Here is a 22,730-nt window from a genome sequence, read left to right on the forward strand (position 1 = left end):
CGAGGTCTAATTTTTGAACCTGAATTCACTTGGCACTGGTCTTGGCTTCTGCAGCGATGGGCTTCCTTTTGTTTTAAACTAATTTTCTTTATTCTACTTCTGGGCTACATTTGTGTCTCCATGCTATGAAAGCTTTTATGCGTGCGTCCAATTTGCAACTGCTCATCTGAGTAAAGTTAAGCACATACCTAAATATCTGCAGAGTTGGGGTTGCAGGACGGCTCTGTTGCCGGTCCTACGCGCAAGGCTACGAATCTGAAGCGATGCCAGTCCTTGTGCTTGCTGGCTACCCCGCGAGCTCCAGCAAGCCGTCCTGCGACACACCGTTCTCCTTTCTTTTGTATCTCGGGGTCTGGAAAGCCGGTGCCTTGTTCTTTTTTGGCCAGCATGCTTTTCAAGGGGGAAAAAAGGTTACTGAATGCTTGCTGGTTTTGGAAGAGAGAGCAAGTGGAAGAGAGCGGGAAGGTGCAAGGTGTATTCGACAGCAGAGGAATTTCCACACGCTTCTTTGCAAAGTTGTGGGAGTTTTTTTGATTCTTTTTTCTTTGTTTGTTTGTTTGCTTTTAACTCAAGGCATTATCTTAAACACTTAGAAAAATGTATTCTAGCCAAGTCTGTGAGGAATGCGTGACTGAGAAACATGGAAAAAACAGCTGGGAAGAAAAAAATAGCAGAGAAAATAGAGATCTTAGGTGATCTCTGAGAAGCTGTGTGACTCCTTTTTGTCCCTAGAGAGCCCCAGTCCTCAAAGCTCTCCTGGATGGGTGGTCTGAGCTCCTGGGACCTCACGGGGTTGATGTGGGTTTGTCCATGTGCAGGAGCTTCTCACACCTATCTGGATGTGTGTTGTTTTGCTGCGCTCTCCTCAAAGGTTTCCACAAGGCTGTTACTTACTTACCCTAGGTGTAATGCTGCTCATTTCAAATCTATTAGTGCTCTATTAATATTACTTAGAGATTCATCTTTTAAAGCCAGCAAGGAAAGTAAAATGCAGATGCTTCAGAGCATAGGTATGAATAAAATTTTATGCCTATAGAAATTGGGAGCTGTAAAGCCACAGTCCTTGTGAGCAACCACAACTCAGCCAAATACATATATTACAGAAGAAAAGTCCTCAGCATGCCTGGTAACAGAAGATGTCATGTATACAGGAGGTCTGATTTGTGGTGGAAACCTTAATTTTTGGCCACATTCTGAGGTCATTTTTTGAGTAAAACATGCATTGCTGAGTAAGGCCAGTGAGTCCTTGAATTTTCTGCTCTGTATGAGCATAACAAAATTTCCTTAGCTTCCTGTCTGGTACTTGGTGGGTCAATGTTGATCCCATTTGTGGCTGTATTTTTTTTTCAAGGGGAGGGTCTCTAAGTTTAGTGCCCATATCTAGATTTGAGATGCTTTTGTTCTCTCTGATTCCTTCCCTGTCTCTGGAGAGATGTGGCCCCATATCTCATAGGAGAGACTCCAGGCATCTCGGGTCTGAGGCCCAAACCCAGACTGGTGCCTCAGCACCTTGCAGGACCTGTCCTTCGCACCATAGCCCTTCCAGCACGGGGTGCCCTGCAGCCAGCCCTCCATCCTCAGGCAGCAGGGGAAACGCAGCTCTTGCCTCTGCCTGCAGCTCTGCCCTAGCAGTTTCCTCTCTGCCCGTAGCCTGGTCCCTGCTCCGTCCCTTCCTGTCGAGGTGTCCTGTGTCCCCCTCTGTGCCCTGCCTCCCTCGGCCCGCACAGCACTGCTGAACCTGCCCCTTGGAGGCTGGATCTCTGCTCATTAGCTGATGTTTGCTGAAACCGGATACCTGGGGCACCCCAGCCAGCAAGCGGAGTCCCCTGGCTGCAGCTATTTAAAAGGACAAGGGCAGCCTTATAATTTCCACCTCTTTCACATCCATGTCCCTCCTAGCGCCTGGTCCCAACCCATCTTCTCTCCTGGATCCCTGCAGCATCAATGACCCACGCGCGGAGTCACGGCCCGAGGGGGAGCTGCCTGCACGAATCCTGGGGAAGGATTATCTGTTGAACCTGGGGGAACCTCAGACTTGCCAGAAAGCCTTGGCTCGGTCAAGGCCCATAAGCCTGGGAGACACCTTGTGATTGAAGGGGAAAGAGGGAGGAAAGAGCTTGGTTTTTTTTATTATTATTATTACTATTGTTTTTAAGTAGAAGCTGTTGTAAGGTGCTGGGACAAGTGAATGCCAATGAACGTGGGGCTGCAAGGAGACGTTGCACAGCCTCTCACCTTGCTGCAAAGTAAGTGGCCAAGGCACAGAAACAGGGCAAGGGGGAAGGGAGCAGGGCTGAGGGGGGCGACCGGGGGGCGGAGAGGAGAGGAGGCAGGAGCACCTGGTGGGGCTGGCTGCCTGGGGGCAGGAGGGCTGGTGGTGCCCTCTGGGCCAAGCGCCTGCAGGAGGAAAGCCCCCGGCTCCCCCCACCCACGGTTTCCTGCTCGTGCAATTTTGGAGCAAAGCTGAAGGATTTGCTTTGTCCTGGGACACGTGCGGACAAAAGGGACCTGGCCCTAATACCGGGGTGCGTAAGGTGGCAGGAGCTCAGCGGACGTTTGCGTAGCTAGAAGAGGAGGGGGCTGAGGGATACGGTTTTATCCCCGCTGATCGACGCGAAGGCTCTTCTCCCCACGGAGCTGGTTAAGTGGGCTTGGGCTCTGATTTATTATGACAGACTCTGCATAAAAAATTGATTTTCTCCTCCCTACCCTTGGGGCTCCAGCTTGCATCCCTTGCTGGTGGGCGGAGAAAGGGTCCAGGGGTGCCCCACGCCCAAATCACCTGTGCCCTCCCCCCGGCACAGCGGGGCAGGATGAGGAGGCACCAGCGGGCAGAGGGTCTCGGCCACCTCCGCGCTCCGATCGGCCCCCTCGGAGCACCGAGCCGAAGGGGAAAAGCCACGGCGGGTACCTTTTAGCGCGGGTCCTTCGCCATCCCGCGGCGAGGAGGGGTGGAAGCAGCTTTGGGCAGGGTCTGGGCCGGGGCTGCTCTCCAGGCTTGCCCCCGCAGGTGAACGCCGCGGGGTGGCCGGCGGTGGTCCTCGGCGGCCTCCCCGGCCCGCGGGCGCCTGGTCCCCGCGCAGCTCTCTGCTCTCTCCCGCGCCCCGTGCGGACTGGAAGGGGTCCTCGGATATTTCTCTGCTGTTCTTCTGGCTGAAGAGTTTCTTTCTTTCTTTATTTATTTATTTACTTTGTATTATTTTTTGTAAGTGCTTCGATATTACGGAGGAGGGCAGCAGAGAGAGGCACCAGGGACATCCTTAAATAATTTTCATTTCTCAAAATCTGCCTTTTCCTCTTCTCTCTAAGTCCAGAGGAGAGATCCTTGGGGGGGTAGGAGGCACATCTGCACTACAAATAAAAATAATTACAACCACCAACCAAATCAAAAAAAAAAAAGTAACAGCTAAGAAAAAAACACTTTCAATCAAGGACTTTGGAAATCAGAGATCACAGAAATTGTACTAATAATAAGGAGGAAAAAAAGAGAGGCGAGAAATCCAGCGACCATGGGCCAGCCTGGCTTCCTAGCGTGTACTTTCTGTTCTCTCTCCTTTTTCCCAAGGTAATTGCAGTCTGCCGAGAGGGAGTTAAATGGGATTAAAAGATCTGTGTAAGCAAAAGGACCCAGAAGAGAAGGAGGAAGGAGTGAGCCGTCCGGGCCAGGGGGTGTCTTTGACACAGCTGAGCCCCTTAGAGAGGCAGAGAGCTGAGCTCCTGGGAAGGATGTACCCACAAACCGGCCTGTCCCCCTTTTTCTGATGGATTGCTGCAAAAATTGCCCGAAAGAGACAATGCACTAAACGTGATGGAGCCGGAATCAGAGCCGGTCTCCAAACTCAGAGCTACCGCAGCAGGCAGGGGGTGAGTACAAAGTCCTACTTCTCCCGGCGCTGGGGAAGGGCATCCCGGGCGGCGATGGGGTTCCTTGGGCGGCGGGGAGGGCTCGGGGTGCCGGAGGGGGAGGAGAGGGAAGAGGCAGCCTGGAGGGAGAAGGAGAGCTCTGCTCCCGGGTGGCTTGGGATGGGGTGGGGGAAGACATTCCTTCTGCCAGGGGATGATGTGAAAAGTCCTGGGCTGGAGAGGAGAATGGGCTGGGAGGAGGGTGGCCCGGCTGGAGCAGGAGGGGTGGCGGTGGGGTTGAGGTGTGCGGAGGGGGGAGCGAGAGCGTGGGGGGCTGGGGGAGAGGGCCCGGTGCTGCAAAGGGCAGGGGAGACCCCCCGTCTTCCCAGGCACTGGGGAAAGCAGCTCCCAGTTCACGAACTGGGCTGGGGGGGAGGGCGCGGATGTTGCACCCGCATGAGATGCAAGCACAGGCAATTCCACCTTCCCGGTTCCCCTCACGCACGTACACCCTTTGTAGGCACAGCAAGCGGCAAAGGCTTTGCAGCCCTTCTGTGGGGCAGCGTGGAAATGCCGCGCTCTGACCCCGCGCTGCGGGGACGTGGGGGCACGGGTACCTGGAGATGTCCTCCGCAGTCCTCCAAAAAATGGGAGAACCGTAGGAAGGGCTGAGGGGCATGTTCAGAAGGGCAGGCGTGTGCACGGTTGCATGTTCTTCATGTGTTTGATATATGCATGCATGTATATATATACGTATGTACACACACACAATTACACTACACACCCTGCCTGCCATCTTTTCCGCTCCCTGAGCTTTTACTATTACTATTCTTATTGCATGTATTATTGTTGTTATTGTTGTTATTTTCCTGGGGACTAGCAAAGGGTTAATCCCTCTGGTTGCGTTGTCGGATGTAATGATGATTTACCGACACTCCCTTGGAAAGACTGGGATTCTTCTGCCTGGCAGTTTGAAAAAGTTGTGTACAGGATCCCAGTGCTTCTTGCCAGACTTAGATGGAGTTGAAGGACGGAAACGGGGCGAGGGGCTTTGTGGGCCCCCTGCCTGCACGCAGACCCGGCGAGGGTCACCCCGGCTCCCGCAGCCACCCCTTTCGGCGCTGCGCCTGGAGTCTGGACGTGGATGAATGTGCAGCTTCCTTTGTAGGCGCAGTGCACGCTCTCCATGCGTGCATGTGTCTGTGTGTAAGGTTATGTGGCGAGATCAGAACCGCTCCCAGAGGCTGCAACCAGCTCTCCATGAGAAGTGTATGTGTGTTTATGTGCTCGTAGGGACCGAAGTTCAGTGCTTTAGGGTTTTTTTGTTGTTGTTTTTCTGGGGGTTTTTGGTTTTGTTTGGGTTTTTTTTTTCCTCTTGCCCAGACGTGGCTCTGGCATGCCCGGAGATGCTAGAGCGTCTCCCAGTTGCACCTTCTCAGCGCTGGGCATTGGCTTGAGGGAAATGCTGACCTGGCACGGGGGCCCAAGGCCACGTGAGTGTGGGCTGTCGGTCACAAATGGAAAAGTCTAAAGGGGAACAGATGGATAAAGGTTTACTGGAAAGTCCGAGATCACTGCTGTGTTATGGCAAGGCAAGGGAAAGAAGGGCCCCGATGCTGGGGAGATACTTGGCACAAGGAAAGGTCACTTTACAATGCACTAGCTCGTGAGCACGATGGAGAAGTTTACTAAGATCACGCCGCAAATGAGGAGAGAGAGCTCGTGCTCGAGCCCTCGGGCACGTCCGGACCGTGCCGAGGCCGGGGTTAGAAAAAAGGAGCCGGGAGCGGGGCAGGAGGAAGCAGCGTGGCTGCCTGCTCCGCGGAGGTACATAGCTGTGCTTACATCTCAGCGTCCCAGACTAGCGCCGTGCGCGGCTGGCTGTACGGGATTTGCCTGTTGCGGTGCCATGGGAAATCTGCTGCTCTTCCGTCTTTCCTGGTAAAACTGAACGTGTGCGTGTCTTTTGTTCCCGTGCTCTGCCCTCAGTTAAATCCCTACTAAGCGTGCTGCTGGTTCTTTCCCTCCTCGGCAGAGGTCGCTTCCTACCCTTCGCATTATTTCTGGTGGGGTTTCGGCGCCGGGTTTGTGCTGGCCTGGAGAAGTTGTGCTGCGCGTTCTGCCATTTCTGCAGCTGGATGCTCCTGCTGAGGCCTCTAGCCTTCACAGGGCTCCTCTGAGCTGAGAGCTGGCTTGTGCCTGCGCTTGCCGAGACACCCTTGTGCCTCCGAGCTTCCCTCGGCGGGGGTTAGGGTGGCGCTGCCTGAAGGCAGCTCGTATTGGGAACCGTCTGGTGTGTTCACACGTGGCACTGGGGGCCCTGCAGCATCCTGGGGAACAGAGGCTGGTGGGTGGGTAGTTACCGAAGGCGAGGAAGAGCTGCGGATGGGAGTGGGAGGGCTGCTTGACCAGCACCGCGTTTCCATGCAAAGGAGAAGCAATTGCGGAGCACACTGGAGGAACCAAAGGCCTTATCCTGGTGCAAGCAACCAAAGCTTGCAGAAAGAGAAGAACACAAAATTTTACAGGCTTGATAAGCTTAAAGTGCTCCTCTTGATCACCTCTGTTCACGCATTTTCAGTGAGAATAGGGTTTCTGAGGCTGCAAAAGGTTTTGCACTTAGCTGTGTTGGGGGGGAGTGTGTCCGGGCTGTAGCTTTTCTGCTGTTTAGCTGCGGCTGTGCCACCTCAGCCCCAGCGCTGCGTCCTGGCCGTGGAGGAAGCTTGCTTACCTTGTACTTCTGGCGGCCTCGGCTGAGCGCCTGTTTGCTGTCACAGCGCCGAGTGCGATGCTGCTTCGGGGCTGCTCAGCCAACGTGCTGGCTGAGAACACCGCCAGCCCAGCTGTACAGCTGCACCTGGCACTGCCAAGGTGGATGGCAGTGTCCCGGCCTCATGGAAGGCCTGGAAGGGCCAGCTCCTGTTTCAGGTGGCAATAACCATCCAAGCAAGCCGAGTAGGTGATCTAGGGACAGACTGGCACCGTGGGCACGTTCAGCAGCAGCCAGACAAACGGCATGTGCGTGCTGGGTGCTCTGGAGTAAAGCGGAGACGATTGCATGGCCTCTTGGAGCGGTATCCCAGGAGGGAAGAACTGGCTAGGGCACAGGCTGAGGTTGCAGCATTCGCATCCCGACTCTGCTGCCTCTGTGTGTCTCTTTGCGCTAATCATTTCGTAAAGCTCCTAGCTTCACCCCCCTCTCAGCACCAGGCTGCAGGGGATAAAAGCTGCCCAGCTTCAAGCGGATGTTTGTTGTGGTTACATTAAAAACCAGGGGATGCCCAGGTCTTGTGGTGAGAGGGATATGTGAAATGTCTGAACAGACAGGGATATGCCGAGCCTGGGTTTTTTTTTTCCCCTCTTTCTTTGCTAGTCTGTCAGGGACATAAGTGGAAATGACGGACTTGTACTGAGGTGCAAATGGAGACCTGGAGACCGTTGGGAATGCTGTACAGCTCTGCTAAACTGCATTCACAGAATGAAGGAGTGCAAGGAAGTTTGTTCGAAGGACAGAAGAGGAGTTAGATGACAGATCATGCTTAGCACTTCTGTTTGATGAGGGCTCTAGTTAGATCACTGGGAGCACAGAGGCAAAGGCTCCAACGAGCGTTGTCACTTCCCTCAGTAGTAAAGTCAACAACCCGGACAGATAGTGGTGGTGAGTAAAGAGAAGACCAAGTAAGGGATTGGGGAAGATTCCCTATCGATGAAAAGACAGAAGATTAGTTCCCAATTAGAAAGACAAGTGGCTCAAAACCGATCAGCCCCTCACCTGCAGATATCAGCATCAACCCTCAGAAGAACAAGGCTGCCTCTTCCTGGGAGGGTTATGTCACGAGAGAAGCTAATGCTTCATCTACATGTTTTCTGTACTGCAGATCTGTGTTTCCCTCCCAGAGAAATCCTCAGAGGAGCCATAAGTGCTGGGAGAGCGAATACCAGTCCTCCTTTATGCATCCAGACCTTCTTTGTGCCTGCCTGATATACAGACCTTTAGGAGAGCACAGCTGCTTTGCAGTGCTTGAGATCTACTGCTGTATCACTGCCAGGAGCTGTGGTCCCTCCCCTTTGTGAAAATGACTCCTCTTTTTCATCAGGCCCTGGTGGATCATTCTTACACTACTAGGGGCCTCCTCCTAAGGAAGCAGCAGCTTTTTCTGGTCCACACTTGCCAAAGCCCTGAGATAGATCTCTGCAGGCATAGTACTAAGTGCTTTTTCATCCCGAATTAAGATTAGAATTGGCAGAAATAGTGCTAGAGAAACCCTGGGAATTTCTGGTTTTACACACACATTCCAAACTCTGGGGCAGGGTGGAGCGATTGAGACCTCCTGGTGCAAGATCATCCCAAGGATGGGTCTCAGTCTGGCCTGGAGTGTTTCCTCTCCGAGGGAGTTTCCCATTTGTGCTACTGTAGTCTGCAGTAATAGCAGTGGGACAATCTTTGAAACCCTCCTGCTTTGTGCTCTGCCCAGGGTGCTGTTAGAGCTCAGGTGGCCACCCTGATGTCCTGCGGCTTCATCCCTATTCCTCTATGGCTCCATGCGCAATGAATTCGTAGTTCTCATCTGAAAATCTGTTTTGATAAAAGTGTGACCAAGGAGCATTCACCTACAGTGCTGTGGGTTAAATTCTGGATATTTTTGTATATTTGATATTGGATGATGTTTTGGGGAGCTTTTTTTGAACGCCGAAGTCCTATTGAAAGGAAGTGAATTTCCTTTCTTGCCCGTTTAATATTGACAGTTTCTAGATCAGCCTCAAATTTCTGTGTTTTAAAATGACCATGGAAATGTATCTACCCAGATCATATCTACCTGTCTGCTTTTCTCTCTCTCTTTTTTTCTTTTTCCTCCCTTAAAAGAGTAGATGTTGAATAGAGGTTAAAAATGAATACTGTTTCATACCTCAGGAACTTTCCTCCCCTTGGCTAGCTGACTTTTACAACAGTGCTTGGATACACCAGACAAAATCTTTGACGAGACGTATAAGTCAATAGTTGGCTTATGCTGCAAAAAAAGTTCAAGCAAATGACTACGCAGTGTCAATACGTCCGCACAGCAGAGATTCACAACGCTCTGCCCTGAAACTGAGGGGGAGAGGAGAAATACTGCAGCTTCCAGAAGCCCCAGAGAGCCAAAGTATAGAATAAGGTTTCAGCCCCCAAAAGCTGGGAGTGGGACTGATTCCCCAGTGCAGCTGAAGTCTGGATATGTACGCTCTGATTTTTTGTTTTCTGTTAACGGTCGAAAGTTGCTGGGGAGTCTTTTAAAATAATCGCCAACAGTGGTGTGCGTGGGATCTTAAGCATCATATATATTTTCCCCTTTTAAGAAACATCGTCTAATCTACAACTAGAGACATAGATTTGCCCTTCTTGAAAAGCAATTTTCTGCATTCAGCTGGCTTTTGGGCCTTTTGGACAGAAAAACTACACCTGAATAGAGGGAAGTAGGGGGAATCGTTTTTCCATCCTGCAAGAATTTTTGCAATTTTGAAGACATTTCCTACTGTAGTTAAGGGCAAGATATATATACGTGTGTGTGCATGTATATGTAAAAAAGTAAAAATGCTGATTTGGACCGTTGGAACGTTTTGTTCATCTTTGATCCATCTGAACAAACGTGATGTCAGAATCATTTGGACTTTTCTTTTTTCTTAAGAAAGGAAGGAGCAAAACTCTTGATTAAAAAGAAGAAAAAAAAAAACCTGAAAATTTTCCAATCGATTCCAACAACCGTGAAGCTAATCACAGCTATTCTACAGATTACTTTAGCTTTGTCAGATTTGCACTTTTGTTTTACTGATAATTCCCAAGCAAGACTATCCTGGTGGCTGTCACCTCAAGATTGTCCCTAGCTTCATTATAGTGCTTTATTCCTCTGTTACAGAAGCTGGTGATTGTCAGGTTAGAACTAATATGTTCAGCAGGATTTTTCCTTTATTTCTGGTCTTGAGACAGCTGTCTCGAACATGACTTTGCTCAGTTTGGCAGCCAGTCACACTCTGCACAGGCAGCATAGAAAGGAGATGACTCTTGCGTTCACTCTACAGCTTACCTTGCTCAGAAGTCTGATCTCTTAATGCTCATTAAGAAAGCGGTGATTGAATCTGGAAGCTGAAAATCCAGGGCTCAGTTTTGCAACTTGTACACTAATTAGTAGACCTGAATTCAGTGCCTTTCTAAAGAGGGTCACACCACCATGTGCAGGGACCTCTAGGAAATGTAGTTGTCTCCTCACATCCCGAAGGCACCAGTTCAGGTCTTAAGGATCTTGTGGTCACTGTTTACGAGAAATGCATAGGAGCTCCTCAGGATGCTTATTCTAGCTGTGACCTGCGTGCATGTAATCCTCATTGGGAAGATGCTACTGCCAAGCCTGAGTACTGCTATTGCCTGTCTTTGCGCTCCTCTGTTCTTCTCTTGCACTGCGCTTTGGACACTGATTAGTTCTCATGGACTGAGCAAAGGAATCTGCAAAAAGGAGTAAAGCAAAACCAAACTATAGTCAGTAGCTTCGTTTTGCTCATGTCACCACTAGAGTCCCCATGAACTTGCATCACAAGGTTTTAGTAGCACAGACTTGCCTTTGCCTGACGACTAACACAGCAGGATCCTCATTCTGATATTCAGAGTCCTGGGCAATATAAGAAATAAATGCCCTTAGCGGGTGCCTCTCTACAGAGTCTCTGTGAAAATCACTGGAGGTGGGAAGAAGCAAACATAAAGGAAAAGGTGGGTTTGAGAGTCCTTTTTAAGGAGAAAAGATTTCCTTTACTATTGCTACTCAAGTTGCTTATGCAATCCTGTCACTGCGGAGTTGTAACGGAAAAAGAGTTTGCATTATAAAAACCTGCAATAATTAACAGCCCCATCAGTCGCAGGTCTGCCATTTGGAAGCTGCTTTTGCTTTTTCCATTAAGTTGGTATATTTTGCCAAAGTGTTTTTCTTCAGTGTTTTGGCACTTGTTCCCACTCTCAACTCTTATAGTATTGGTTGTGTGAGGGGTCCAAGAGCAGGGCTGACGCCAGCTGGCTCCTATCCTGTGCGTTCATCTCTTTTGTAGCTCAGTCAGTGTCACTGGAATGGAATTATGTGCTGGATTTTCCCTAAGGCTCATCCCATCACTCTGTTGGTCAGCAAGGATTTTGGAAGCAAATTTTGCATGTGAAGGTACTCCTGTGCCCCTCCAAAAAACCACACAGACTTCAGTTAGGTGTGTTTTGTGCATGGGTGTCTGTCTTGTATATGACTGCACAAATCTCATCCTCACCAAAGAGAAGGTATCCTGAACCTTGGATGTGAACCTAGAAGTTCATATCAGGTTGGTCACTGCTTCCCCTCATTCACCCATGCTCTTGTAAGCAGTTGAGCCCTGTCGCTGGCTCTTTGGAGCCATGGTGAGGCCTTTACTCCACACACATGTGGACTTGTGTCTGTGGTTTAACACTGTGTTGCTCCTTTGGGTGTCAGCACAGAAATGTAGGCCTTCCTATGATGTGGGTTTTAGCCTCTTTCAAGTAATAAAAAATCTAGAGCTAGAGGGGGCTGTGAGGAATCATCATGTTTCCCTTCCTTTCTGAACGCCCCTGTGTGAACTGGGACACGAGGTCACCAGGACACAGCTGTCTCTTGTCCCTCTGACATTTGTATTCTGTGGGATGAAGTGGCCAAAAACCCGCCAGGCCTCCCCAGCTGGAGATCTCTCCAAGGGTCTCTGGTTAGCATATGCTCAGTTATAGCACATGGCAAAGGAATACTGTGATTTGGCTATTCCAAGCTGCAGTTCCTTCATGTATAAATTAAAGCAGCCCCTGAGCTCCTGAAATTTGCAGTCCAGGGTCAGAGTAATGGAAACAGCAAAAGAATAATGTGGTTCATCTCATTTGTTTCCCAACCGATGTGAGGCCACTCCAGTATTTCTCCCTTCAAGCCTTAAAATATTAGTGGCTGGATTCCTGCATGGATTTTTACAGTCAAGGCCAGATTTCCCTGCTGACCTGTAAATCACTGTGACTTCGTCCTAGCAGAGGGAATCAGTGCCCCACACTAGGTGAAGATCTGGCCCAGCCAAGGGTAATATGTTGTCTCAGTGTCCACTTTCTTCTTCTAAAGCTGAGACTTGATGGCAGGAGAAGAGTAATCTGTAATACTGAGTGGCAAACGATTTGGCTTTGCCAGCTCGGAAGAGAGGAGCAAGTTGCACTTCAGCACCACTTCGTGCATCCCAGCGTTCACGCTGGTTTGACTGAAATGAAGTGCAACCTGTGGATGGTCAAAATTGCTTTTCTCTGGCTGAGGTCTTTCTGTCATTTACATTTTTTGCCTCCATTCCTCTAGCTGCCTAACGCCCTTGCTGATCAAACTGTTAAATCTCATCTCTTGAAGATGAAGGAATCTCCAAATTTTCCACTAACAGGTTTAAATGACCTTAACCAAGGAGTTTCCTATGTTTGTTGTTTGGCTACAGATCAAGGAAGTTGGTGGGAAAGGAGGGTTTCAGCGAACTTTCTGTAAGAGCTTTTTCTTCCTTTCACTGGCACCTCAAGGCTTGAAGTTTAGCTATCAGAAAGGTTTGCCCAGTTTCTTGCAGACATGAAAGCGTTTGCTAGAGCACTGTGTTTGGATGTGTGCAGCTCTTGCACTTCCTAAGATTTCCAGCCACACCAAGCAAATGAGAAAGTCATAGTGGCATCAGGATAGGGTGCTGAGTGGTTCAGTGCCGTCCCCCATCTTTATGTGCTAAAAGACGAGTAGATCCAAGTAGGATTTTGTATGGTTAGAGTGATTTTAAGCATGTAGAAAAGCAACAGGACTCAGATTTTGTTTGCTGAAATGCAAGGGCAGCTTACGCATCACTGCGCGTCAGCTGTTTTGTACGTGTGCTCTCACTCACGTGCACTTATTTCTGGCATGTCCATTGACTTCTAATTTTGAATTATTTCTTCTTCCTCTTGGCATTTCTGGTGTTACATCCTAGACAGGATTAGTGCCAGCAAGTAGCAGTAGCGAGGGGCTACTGACTTTGTACTGATGATGATGATGATGTGTCTAAAGGCACTGGTTTGGTTCCAGTTCAGGGCTTGACTGGTGCCTGTAATGCTGGTGGGAAAACCTCCCACTGAATCTGGGGGGCTCTTGATCACTTCCAGGCAGCAAAATGAAATCTCAGTCGGAGATGAGTGCTGTTCTGCCAAGCACAGGTTCTCCGTTTCAAGAGTCACCTGGATGCTGCCACTGACTTCCCTGGACTTGTGATCAAGGAGAAGGCCTTTAACGGTGCTAGATTTTGTTAGCAATGTTACAGAAACTCATTTTTTTCTTCTCTTTCAATTTTTAGGGGACTCTGCTTTCTCTGGACTGTTTTATGTTTTACCTGGTTCCTGGGATTCACACAGGGAAATTCTGAAGGTAAATTATGCTTGTTGCTTGCTCACCTTTTTCTTCCTTTTTTCTTTTCCGTTCAATCAAAGTAAAAGCTGAAGGCTTTTGTATAAGTTTAGGATCATCATCTAATCAATGTCAGAGCCAAATACGTAGAATTAAATGCTTTTACTACTGATCATTGCAGTACTGATTATATAGATGGTGCAGCTAACAGCTGGCAAAAGAACCAGATTTTTACAGGTGATTGTGTCCCCTCAGGATTTTTAGAAGTGCTTGTCTGCCTGGTGGGAATGAAGCACTTAGGTGTATCTGAAAATGTTGCTGGCATCTACCTGCATTTTCTGGCACTTAACTGCTTTTAGAAAGTGCCCCTTCAGGCCAGGGCATTAAGGAATTAAACGTCTCTGGCAGATGGGTATTTCCTTGACTTGAATGCAACCTCGTTGTGCCTGTGCGACCCAGTACAGGCATGTAGGATGTTGCACATATAGAACTAAAGTAAGTCCTAAAAGTAAAACATGAGTTAAAAAAAAAAAAAAAAAAAAAAAAACTCCCAGAGGGCTTCTTAATAACAGAAATACCAGGTCTGGCTCAAGTACCTCATATGATGCGGGGGTATATTCCATAGGGAATGTTTGTATATTCTCGCCATGTCTTTACACTCGACACTGAGCATCCCCTCCCAGTGCTGCTGTGGGCACAGGATAAAAGATTGGGGTATAATAATCACTGACATGAGGAGTCAGCAAGCTTCAGAGCCAACAAAGTTGAAAGAAATTTGTCTTTACAGTTGATAGTGGGAGCTGAGCATCCCTGCAACATCTGTTTGTCAGGGAGCCATCTCATCTTAAAATAGCAACACCTCTTCCACATGGATGGTTTACTCAGGGTACATGCTGGAGCTTCCTCTATAATCAGTAGGCAACAGTTAGCGGACTAGCAGGCTCCAGGTCTCTCCTTTTAGTCTCCAAAACATGAAGGAAAAATAGAAAGTTGGTGAATGCTCAGCTGTGAGCCAGCCCATGGAGCCGTTTTTACAGAAAAAAGAAAATACATCCCTGCCATCAGCAATTTTGAAAAGTGTAATATTTTCCAAATTCTGCTTCAATGCAAAAGAGGTGAACATCTGGCTGAATTACTTAGTCAAGCAGTTTTCAGAGCAAGTTTTATGTCAGCTCATAAAGAGGCAGAACAAATACTGTGTTTTGGCGTCTTTTTCAAGTAGATTTTAATGTCCTGTTTAGAATCATCTTTATCCATCATTTTAATCCGAGGATAATTACGGGATGTTGGCATCTTTCTTGGTTGTTACAATCAGTGTAACAGAAACTTTTGCTTTACTCATAGTGCATTACCTTAGAGTGGTAGCTATCTCCCCACTTTGTGTACTTTCTCTGTGATAAAGGAATTTAAAAATCCTGCTTTGTTTCCTCAGTCAGAGACAGGCTCTTCTTTAGGGTACTTGCATCAAAAACTTCTGAGAAAGCCAGAGCTGTAAGCAAACACTGGTGACTTGAGACTGTATTATCACTCAAGATTTTTAAATATGAGATTTACAAAAGCAAATACAGCTTGTTCATAGATCTGAGTGAGGATGAAATTAGGCCAATGCATTTGGCTTTTGAAAACACCACAGTTATTGCTGTAAGGCTTAGGGGTCTTCCTGCACGCTGCAAAGCCAGGAAATGCAGAAGGTTACTTTCCTGTAAGTGTTACAAATCCAGAATATCATGGATTTAGTGAGTTCATCTGATGTGCACTGACTAAGGGTCTGGATAGTAAATTTTGGAAATGTAACGTTTATTCAACCTAATTTTGATTGTGAGCATCAGATCTCAAGAAGCAGAGAAGCATTTGTCTCGTGCCTTTTTACTATTATTTTTTGTAAAGCTTTTGGTGTGGGGGAAGGGAGGAAGAGTAAGAAGGAGGAAGAAAACGGTGATAAAATTTTATCTCCTCTTTCAGACATGATCACATAATTGTTCAGGTGCATCTCACTTCATATTCTGTTAGAAAAGTTTTTCCTGGTCGCTCGAACATTGCTACAGGAGTGCTATAACTAGCATCAAGGCACCTGGGATGAGGCAGCTCTAAGTGAATGGATTTTTTAAATAATGTGTTTTGATGGAAAAATCTACAGAGGAAAAAATTTGAAGGGGAAAAAAAGGCTGTGCTAAACTTGGAACTGTTTAAAGAAGCTAAAATTATCTTGCATTTTACGTTAGTCAATGACATCTCATCATCTTGAGGATATGCCCCACCAGCTTGGTGCAGTTGGCATGGGATGGAGAGGCAGACAGGCTGGGTGTACAGGAGTTGAGAGCTGTGTGCCTGGACCTGTTGTTGGAAAATCCACATACATGTCCTGCATTGAGGTTTGTTTTAATCAGGTTCTGCGTAAGCATCTAGAATTTGGCTCTATCTTAGTGGGTTTTGAGGGAGAGAGACGCTGGGTTGTGTTTTTCTCCTCCTTCTTGAGCACTGTCTGGTGCAGTTACTAACGAGGTAGTTGGATTGGTATTTCAAATAGCAGCAGCATCCTCTGAGCAGGGAAACATCCTTATGTCTTTGCAGAGCAGCTACCAAATGAATAAGCTTCTGGAGTGTAAAGTATCTCTGCCTTGTAGAGCCACTCCATAGTCTGTCTCTGGGAGAGAACCTAAAAATACATCTATAAACTGGAAGCTGGAGCCGAGCTCCTAGTTTAAGCAGTAAACTTATTTCCTTAGGGCTAAATCCTGATGCCTTTGAAGTCTGTGGCAAAGGTCCCACTTGACTTCACTAGAGACTGTCTTTGGCCTTTACTATTTCATGGGCTCTGGAAATGACCCAGTCTGGAGACACTGCTGTGCTTCCTCCATTCAACACATAGAGGGGAAGGCTCTATATTTGCTAAGCTGATGGACATTCCCTTTAGGCAGTACAGCATAAAGATGGTGGGAGACCAAGATTTCTTAGTATGAGAAAAGTACCATTATTAAGGCTTACACACACTCTACATAGAGTGGGAAAATTTCCATCCCCTTTCATGTCTGACACATCTTCTTCAGGGTAGTCTCTGCTAGAAAATGAGCAAAACTACCTTAAAAAAGGGAGGTGGAAATAAATCTGGTCTCAGACAAAGTAAATATTGGTTGACTTGTTCTTGCATACAAAAATGGCCAAGATTTTTGCCAAAGTCAAGGAACAGAGCTTTTCTCTCTATTCTCTCCCCTTCCTGGCCAGAGACATACAGGCCTCACACTGGCTTGAGTCTACAGCCCTTCCAGCCAACATTGAGGAACCTTTTTGAGTGCCAGTTCTCCAACTATTGGGAATTGTGCTGAATATTTAAGGGTGAAGGAGGCTAAATTCCAAGATACCTTTAGAAAAGTAGATTTTTTTTTTTGTCTGAACAAGCTTCTTTTAATCTAGGAAAGCTGCAATCCCTTGATATTAGCTGATACGCAGCCATGATTGGCACTGCTGCATTTCTGATTGTTGAATTCTTACCTTGCTAGATCAGCATTTGGATTAAATAGCCAAGGCAAACAGCCTGCCCAGCCTGGCTTCTCCAGCAAGCAGTTAAACAGGAGGGTTAGCTGGCCATTGAATAATGGGGATTGCATTTGGACAGGGAAGAGGGAAGGAAATACTATTCTTCTCACTCATTTTCAACAGTGGTAGTATCATGGCAATCATTATAGTCTTACCTTTAACTGTCTTTACTATGTGTTTAACATCTTTTCTTAGACCATATATTAGAGCTGTAATAAGCAAACCAGCTTTGGGGCATGTGAGCCCCTTCAGATCTGGACACGTTCACCTTCTTAACTCTTCTCACATAGGCCTGAGTGTCCTCCCCAGTTAAGTAGTTCAACTGAAGCTGCAGCCAGCTGGCTCCAGTTTGTGTTGCCGTTGCCTGTGAATCTGCTTTGGACTTGAGTTGTTTGTGCCTCCTGTCAGACTGTGGGGCTAGAAACCAGAGGGCTTGGCTCACCTGTCCATTGCAGGCTTTTCCAGGAGTTGAGGAGAAGGATAGGTGCCTCCAGACAGCTTCCCATCTTCTCTTAAACAAGGCACCCAACTCTTAGGTCATTGAGGCTAGAAGCCCTAGTTCTACCACTCAGTGACAGCCATAATTAAACTCTCAGCTCTTCACAAACCAGGTCTGGTTCCTCCTTCTTAGGAAACTAATTTAAAGCTGTAAGATGATCTGGTGGGGAAAAATGCTGCTATTGAGAACCTTAAGCAGTTTGGTGAAATCTAGGTGCAATTTTTTCATGAAGGTGCTGGGAGGCACCTTCACTTCCATAAACTCTTCAGAACCTCAAAGATCAAAAGCTGTTGCCTACTAATCTGGAAAGAGACAGATACTAGGCTTTTGCTGCCTTTGAAGGTTCTGTTCCTTGCCTTCTGGGGATATAAAATTTTGCAATCCCAGCTCAGTCTGTTGTTCAAAATTCCTCTCCAGCTGTGTGGTCAGTACTCAGAATTAAATCCCAGAGAAATGGAGTATTGATGCTCAGTGGGAAACTTCCTTGTGGTGAGGACTGCTTCCTCCAGAACATCTGGAGCTAGTCCCTGGTGAGACAGGACAGAGAGCCAGATGTACCATGGAACTGATGCTCTTTGGGAACTGCTGATTACTGAGTTGAGTGTGCACTTGCTCCTGACACCAAGTGCAGGAGAAAAAGCTGAGTGCTCTGTATCCTGATTATTTGAACACATTTGTGTCAGAGGATGACTGGGCTTTCCTGTTACTTGTCTCCCTTTTCTACTGGCTGGCTTGACCTCGTGTCCATGTTATGGGGATCCTCTTCCTAGGTCACCTAACAACCCACGTTTTCTCTGTGCTTCCTTTTCAGATGTGGATGTTCTTCAAAGACTGGGCCTGGCAGGGAAGAAGCCATCAAGTGGATGGTCCTTGTCACGTGCAGTTCCTCAGGGGGTCATTCCTTTCAAATCGGGAGTCATCTTCACTCAGCGAGCGCGTATTGAAGCGCCAGTCAGTACCATCTTCCCCAGAGGCTCCAGCACTGACCTGGTCCTGGTGCTGAGCTTGTGTTCCCACCGTATCAACAATGCTTTTCTCTTTGCTATCAAGAGTAAAAAGAAGAAACTACAGCTGGGGGTCCAGTTTGTGCCTGGGAAGATTATTGTGTATGTGGGCCACAAGCGCTCTGTATATTTTGATTACAATGTCCATGATGGCCAGTGGCACAATATGGCCATCAATATCCGAGGCCAGACAGTCACTTTATTTACTTCTTGTGGGAAGCACAGAGTACATGCGGATTTGCATTTTAAAAAGGACGAGGCATTGGATCCACATGGATCTTTCCTCTTTGGGAAGATGAACCAGCACTCCGTGCAGTTCGAAGGAGCCATCTGCCAGTTTGATATTTATCCTTCCGCCAAGGCAGCTCATCATTACTGTAAATACCTGAAAAAACAGTGCAGGCAAGCAGATACCTACCGGCCACACTTGCCCCCCCTCATCCCACTCCTGCCAAGGGATCCCAGTGTCTCCCCAAGTACCCCACAGCACATGGAGTCCTCACTTCAGGGTCTGAAAAACCTGACTACTGTGACCCCATCCTTGGAGCTCGGCAGGGTCACCACACCTCTAAAGAGTCGGAGTTCAGGTGCAACAACCATCCCATCAGTCTTATCCACGTCGCCACTGCCAAGACTGACAAACAAAGCCACAAAGGTCACGGTGGCACCATCTCCTGTTTCATCAAATACTGAAACGCAGCCGCCCACCCCTTCGCTCGCTCGGGTGATGACGGCAACCCTCAGGGTATCTCAGCCGACTCCCAGCACGCGCGTGGAGAAAACTCCCCTTCCCACTTCCAAAAAGACCCTACCTACAAGCCAGAGCCCTGCCATAACGAGCAGGAAGGAATCCAAGCAAGAGACCAAAAATAAGATTGACCAAAAACTAGCCATTGAGCCCTCTGAAACACCCAGTACTGTAAAGCCACTGAGAAGGACGACTGACAACACAACCAGCAATGTCCACTTTGTAACCCTAAAGCAAACCCCACAGAACCCAAGCAGTGGGCCCCTTCCAAAGAAGCATGTGCCGCCCCCTGCCAAGAAAGCGAATCCTAGCGATGTCCCTCTGATGTACTCCAGACTGCCTCTGGGGTCTGCTCATCCCATCACCAGAGCCAGAGCACAGGCCTTCAGCCTCACAACCCCAGCTGCAACTGATGGATATCAAATCTTTGACCCCCTTGGGCCCACTCCATTTCCATTTTTACTGGGATATCAAGGAACAAAAGGAGAGAGAGGAGCTCAGGTAAGTTCAGACTTATAATGATAGCTATGCTTTTGAAATCCAGCTGACTGGTTGGCAAAACATAACCCGCAAGGATTTCTATAATGTTTAGTGGAGTTCAGCACCTTAGAATGAAGACAAACACTTACTTTTCTGAAAAATCACAATTTTAGTGTATATCCCAGTGTACATTGTACTGCTCTGTGATGGTGGGTACCCCTTAAAAGTTTGCGATTAACGTTGTTGGTCAATGTAGTTTAAAAAAAAAAAAAACTCATACTGGGGGCTGGGATCTTTTGGTGGTTAAAATTTGGATGACCAGGTTGGGACTCTGTTCCACACCCTTACTTTTACTGCAGGATCAAAGGGACAGATTTGCAGGGTACTTTTCAAAAAAGGAGAAAAAAAAAATCCCACATAGGTACCTCAAAATGCACCACAAAATAATTTTTTCTTAACCTTGGTTGTTAACTTGCTTTGTACTTAAAATTCATATTTCCAGAAAAGTGTCCTGTTTTGGCAAATGCAAGTACAGAGATTGCTTCATGATTTTTTAAACAAACTCTCTTCCATTTTTATGGTGTAATTTAACTTTTTATTTTTCACAGCCCACACTTACTTAAAATGTGCAAAGAGTTTCCTTTATAAATTTAACTACTGCATTCCACACACAATAACCACTTTCTGGGTGTATATCTTGGCCATTAGAGAATATACATACATTTTGTAATGCTAAAAGCAGTCAGGCCACACTAATTATCTGCTAACTGTTTTTTTTTAAATCAAGTATGCAAACAGGATCTCTAAACTGGCCAACTTTCAGGAGGATTTGCTGTTCCAACCCAAGCCTTTCGCTGTATTGTATATGTAAGAGAGGGGCTGTGCATGTAAAATAAGTTTCTCCCAGACAGAGTCTTTGGTTGCCAAGTTCCAGCCTAGAGCAAATTTTTACAGCTGACTTCTTAAAATAGTGAAAGACGGATTTACAATGGAAAAAATGAGACTAGCTTAAGGAACACAATCAACGGCGCTCCAGCCTGCAGATGTGCTGCTCATTGTTGCAGTAACACCTAAACCGAGAGGGTCATGTTTTGCAGGCATTCAAAGTGTGCTTACCTTTAAGCTCTGCTTTTCATGCCTTTCACATCCCGAAGTGAGGTGTTGATTTTTCACCTTTTAGTTTGTATAGAAAGTTACTGAGGGGCCTGGTTTTTGTTGTTGTTTCTTTTTTCCTAAGGTTTCCATCACTGCCCGGTTGCAAAGGGTGCTGCCCCAGGCTCTGGGATGCTGTGTGGCCAGGCAGCTCGGGGCTCCTGCCTCTTTGACTCCTTTGGCTCCTCTGACTTCACGAGTGTAGATGTACATCTGTGGTCTAGTGTTTGCACTTGAAACAGTTCTGCAAAGTCTCTGAGTAGACAGAGTGAGCTTCAGCAGTTTTATCTAAGCTCTCTGTTTTTGAGCAGTGTTTTGTGGAGAGTCATTTCAGGCATATTTCCAAGAGCAGGAATTCAGACAATTGTGAAACCTTTCTCTTAAAAATATTACTTACCTGTAACTGGTAAATGTGTGGCCTGTTCTGAGCCCAGTGAAATCCTGGACTTTTCCACCATCTTGCCCTAAAAGTATGAAGGTGACGGAGCTCCAAGTCCCCACTTCCCCCTGCAATTTAAAGAGCTTATTATTAAATTGGAGTGGAAAATCCCTCTCAGCTTGTGAATCATAGCAAACAAACTGATTCAGGCCACGGAGAGCCGAGAGAAGAGATGGCAGGATTTTTCCATCTGGTCTGAGAACAGCTAGAGTCCTGAATCAAGGGAAAGGAGAACATCTCGAGTCTCTGTCTGGCCTTACCCTCTTTGACTGCTGGAAACAAAGTCGGCATTAGGGAGGGAAGGGGTACGGCTCCGCTGGAGCTGGCCGCTGTGCGGTGTTTGATCGCTCCTGTGACTCACTCGGAGATCTCTGTACAATACTTCGTTGAATATCTCTGACGTGGGAAGAGAAAGAGGAGAAAGGAGCGGAATCGAGATGACATGTTGAGAAATTAATGTAGCGTTTGCATGGCCAGACGAGCGCGTTTCAGAACAAGTGCTGATAAATGCTTCGTGGTTGAGTAATTACCTGGCACTATCCTCGTGTTACTGGGCAGACATTTCTGATGAGGTCAGTACAGCCCTTCCTGGTCTGGCGTGCGATATCTCAGCCCGCCGCTTTCCCTGGATTGAGCAGGTTATGGGCTGGGAACTGGCATCAGGATATGCAAAGTCTGGCTCAAGGGTGGAAGAAGGCAGTGAGTTAGTTTGCCCGCTTGTGTTGTCTGATACAAAGTCTCTTCAAGACGACTGTCGCTTTGGGCAGGGCAAGGTGGGTGGAAGACTGCCTTCTGCCTTTTCAGCCAGGATTTGGGCAACCTTGGAAATGATCAGTGTGCACAGGTAGACTGGCAGCTGGCTGCTTCCTGCCTGTCCTCAGCCCAGAGGAGTGGTCTGGGGCTCTGCAAGGACAGTTTGGCTTCTAGGCACTTTCCTCCTCCCAGCACTAAAGGATGGTAAAATGAGAAGACAAGCGCTGCCCTGGTAGGGCTAATGCTTGCCAGGCTGTCCTCCAGGGGAGGATGAGGCAGCAGATAGGTAAGGTGGGGAGCAGCAGAAGGGGACCAGGAAAACCCGACGTTGTCATTTTTGTATGCTGGGAAGGTGGCCTGAGGTAGTCACCCACCTTCTCTCAGTCCGTCATGGCCCGAGGCTGGGTAGGGTCAGAGCTGGTTCTGTCTCCCAGCCTTGCTTAGGTGCAGTGTCACCCTGAGAGCCGAGAGTAGCCGTGACCTGGTGGGTGGTGGAGCACAGGTGGAGGCTGGCATACTGGTTTTCTCTCTCTTCCTCCCTTGCACACAGGCTCAGGACACAGCCTTTACAGCCTCAGATGCTCCACAGGCTTTCCAGGTAGAAAGAAGAATCCTGATGGTGCCTAAATCAGGGTCTGAATGACAGCTGGGGTCTGAACAACAGCTGGGGTGTGAGGCTGGATTAATCGGGCACTGCGTGGTCTGCTCAATTCTGACTTTTTGAATAGTGCAAAAATGTAGTATAATCTTAGTAGTTCCCTACAGCTGGGGTTAGAGGAACATAAGCAGTGGGCTAAAAAAAATATCTTCACCTAGCAATAAAAGACAGCATCCTCTGTGGTTTAATCTGGGCAGCTGTCCTAAAAGACCACCGTGTTGCAGTACG

General features: G+C 47.7%; 1 protein-coding gene across 3 annotated transcripts in view; it reads left to right on the forward strand.

The window, feature by feature from the left end:
- Positions 1-3,314: 3,314 nt before the first annotated feature.
- Positions 3,315-22,730, forward strand: part of COL27A1 (collagen type XXVII alpha 1 chain) — a 164,198-nt gene continuing 144,782 nt past the window's right edge. For all 3 annotated transcript variants that reach the window (XM_062590624.1, XM_062590625.1, XM_062590626.1), the window contains exons 1-3: positions 3,315-3,864; positions 13,186-13,256; positions 18,080-19,521. In XM_062590624.1, the coding sequence (XP_062446608.1) occupies positions 3,809-3,864; positions 13,186-13,256; positions 18,080-19,521 (1,569 nt within the window). In that variant the 5' untranslated portion in view covers positions 3,315-3,808. The remainder of the gene's footprint in view (positions 3,865-13,185; positions 13,257-18,079; positions 19,522-22,730) is intronic.

The sequence above is a fragment of the Rhea pennata genome, chromosome 18 (genome assembly GCF_028389875.1).
Source record: "Rhea pennata isolate bPtePen1 chromosome 18, bPtePen1.pri, whole genome shotgun sequence".
NCBI lineage: Eukaryota > Metazoa > Chordata > Aves > Rheiformes > Rheidae > Rhea > Rhea pennata.